At 53.5% G+C, this 2,902-nt stretch overlaps 1 protein-coding gene across 1 annotated transcript; it reads right to left on the bottom strand.

Annotated features, from left to right (window-relative positions):
- Positions 1–1,785: 1,785 nt before the first annotated feature.
- LOC117855834 (uncharacterized) lies at positions 1,786–2,902 on the bottom strand. Its single transcript, XM_034738229.2, has one exon. It carries the CDS (start codon positions 2,647–2,649, stop codon positions 2,035–2,037), a length of 615 nt encoding a protein of 204 aa, XP_034594120.1. The 5' UTR covers positions 2,650–2,902; the 3' UTR covers positions 1,786–2,034.

Genomic DNA, 2,902 nt, shown 5'->3' with positions numbered 1-2,902 from the left:
ACTTTTTGCTCGTTACTATAACGAGCGAGTTCGAGCCGGCTCGCGAGCTTAACGAGGCGCGCACCAGCAAGCTAGCAGATTGATTGTAGCCCGTGGAAACCCAAAACTACGGCCCAATAGGCCCAACAATTCGTCCGACTGAACCCTACACAACTGCATGTCGTCAATCTCTCACCGAGTAGAGCAGCGTCCCCCGCGTTGCGCCGCCACAGACCTGCAGCGGCGGGCGCGCCGGCGCCGCCGTGCCCTCGCTGCCCTTCTCGGCTTCTCCCTACCACTACCGATCTGATCCGTCCCCTTCTGGCCTCCCCCACTGCCCTCCCTCCCGGCGCTTCGGTGCTCCGAGCGACGCGACACCACAGATGGTGAGGAGCGCGAGCGGCCCCCAGAATCAAGGAGCAGCGCACACGCACGGCGGCAGCAAAGAGGACCCTGCTGTCCTCGTCGATGGAACTGAGCAGCGACCCACAAATTGTTTTTTTCCCCCCTACATCCTGATGTACAAGTACATTGTTTTTTCTCAGTTACGTATTAGTGATTTTTTCTTCAAATTGGATCGCTGCTCCTTCTCAATTTCGATTCTTTTTTCTTCTTCACCACTTCATCATGCAGTTTTGGCTTGTATTCAATCTCTGTGTCCACCAAGCTGCTGCGCTGCTGTTCTCAGTTCTGTTAGCTCGCGAGCTTAACGAGCTAACGAGCTGGACCGAGCTCGGCTGAGCCGAGCTCGCTCGTTATCCAGCCCTAGATGTAAGGTATTTTCGACGTATTGTCGGTAAAAAGACGAGAGCGCCAACCAAAGCCACGCAACAGCACTTTCATCGTACTATTTTTCCGAGAGCGGCAAGCCATTGCATAAAAGAAAAGAAAATACTCAGCACTAGCACAGAGCTCTTGACTGACGATCCTTGAAACGCGGCCAAAAGCGTCCTCGTCTAATATCCGTCGCTCCCTGCAAATGTCAATCAGTCCATATCTCTTGAAAAGTCCATCGCGTTCACCATAATTTACCGGAAGTTGGCAATTGGCATAGGCCCATAGCTCTCTCGGAGGAACATGGTTCCTAGATACGCTCTAGATACTCTTAGATACGGGTGCTCGTATTTTTTAAAATTTATTATAGAAAAGTAAAATAGGCGTTATCATTTTAGTGGGAGATGATTTAAACATTAACAATAAGCCACGCTATTTGTTGATTTAATCTCTCAAAGTTGTTCATATAGATAGAGTTTATATCATGTGCATATGAGGATTTTGCCAAAAAGAAAAAAAAACACTCAAATTATATGAATATTGTAGAAAATGTAACACTAGTCTTATGGGAACTTTCCTTTACGCTCGACCACTCTGCTCCGTCTACGCAACCATTTCTACAGTTTTCTTGTGCTTGTTAATTTGTTGTTTTCTTTTGCATTCTTGTGAAAAATCTTGTGTGTTGCTAATACTGCATTCCAAGAGGTACCAGCAACACACTCACCTTTGTCGATATACACGCACATCCTATTCATTTGGGCAGTTTTGAGATTATGAAATCACCATTGACATATCTTGAAATCGACGTTCATGTCGTTTTTATAATTCTGATTCTAAAGGGTGGGGAAAAGATTGCTCACAAAGATGAACACGATGTATTTTCAAAGTAAGATACTAATATATACGTTGATTATGGTAATGTGTCCTAATTTTAAGTCAGGCACAATAATTAATCTTCACCAATTCCGTTCTGTATACCTGGAAAATGGCGAAATCGTGAACATGCTTAAGAAATGACATCTACTACAATACTGAATGAATTGTAAATATATTGGTCTGGTAACTGAACTGCTCAAGTTTCCCTCATTTCTATCGATCACTCTTCAAAACCATTTCGATCCAACTCATGTTTCTCTTTCCTCTCTCCAAAAAAAAGTACTGGTATTTTACACAAGGTGAATAGGGGAGAAGTGAAAAAGGAAAAAAAAACAAAAAGAAGCTATGAGCCTACGAGAGACAGCCTTTCCCATCTTGGTTGGCCTTGACCATTATTGACCTGCATCAGCATCTCGCTGCCGCGTAGCTCTCCTCCTGAATCGTCTCCAGCGTCGGCCGCCTCGACCGGCGCCCGCCGCCGCTGAGCCGCTGCTTGAGCTCCTCGATCTCCGCCGCGGCCTCCGCGTCGTCCACGGCCATCTCCTCCAGCCTCGGGGCCCTCGTTTTGGGCGCGTCCGTCTCCAGAAGCGACGCGGCGGCGGCGGCGACCTCCAGCACCTCGGGCGGCGCGACGACGGCTGCCACCTTGGCCGTGGCGGCGGGCGACGACGCCGGCCTCATCCTCCTCCTCGCCGCCCGCGCCTTCTCCCCGCTGGCGACCACCGCGGCCGCCAGGCGCGCCACGTCCGCGGGCGCCACGGGGGCGCCCAGGCGCTTCATGGGGAGCGCGGCGTAGAGCGCCCCGCGCACGAGGGCCTCGTCCGCCGGGAGCGCCTCGATCCGCCGCCCGGGCCGCAACGCGCGCGCGTCCGCCAGGAAGTGGCCCGGCGCCTCGAGCATGAGCTCCGCCGCCGTGGCCGGGAGCGGCACCTGCCGCACCCGCCCGTCGGGGAGCACGACCCGGGCGCCCCGCCCGGTCCCGGCCGCCGTCGCCAGCGTGCACGACGCGAAGTTGCCCATGAAGCCTCGGGTTACCTCGGTCTGCCCCGCGCGAGGATGAGGAGCTGAGGAGTGTGTGCGTGCGCGCCGGGGCCCGGCTGGTGTTGTGTTGCTTGGAAGAACGCGTGTGATGGACGTGAGGAGGGACGGGAGGTGACGGCGGGGGTGATGGCGGCGGGTTTGGTGCTGGTGACTTGGGCTGGGTGCGTGCGAGAGGGACAACAGAAAGATGAGTCGAGTCGAGTGATGAGTGACGATGGTGGCCCGGTGCCCC

This window comes from Setaria viridis, chromosome 5, assembly GCF_005286985.2.
Source record: "Setaria viridis chromosome 5, Setaria_viridis_v4.0, whole genome shotgun sequence".
In the NCBI taxonomy this organism is placed as follows: domain Eukaryota; kingdom Viridiplantae; phylum Streptophyta; class Magnoliopsida; order Poales; family Poaceae; genus Setaria; species Setaria viridis.
The sequence above is the reverse complement of the archived record's forward strand: the minus strand, read 5'-3'. Positions and strand labels throughout refer to the sequence as shown.

Coding starts and splice junctions, on each gene's coding strand:
- LOC117855834 (XM_034738229.2), bottom strand. CDS start 2,649: ATGGGCAACTTCGCGTCGTGCACGCTGGCGACGGCGGCCGGGACCGGG.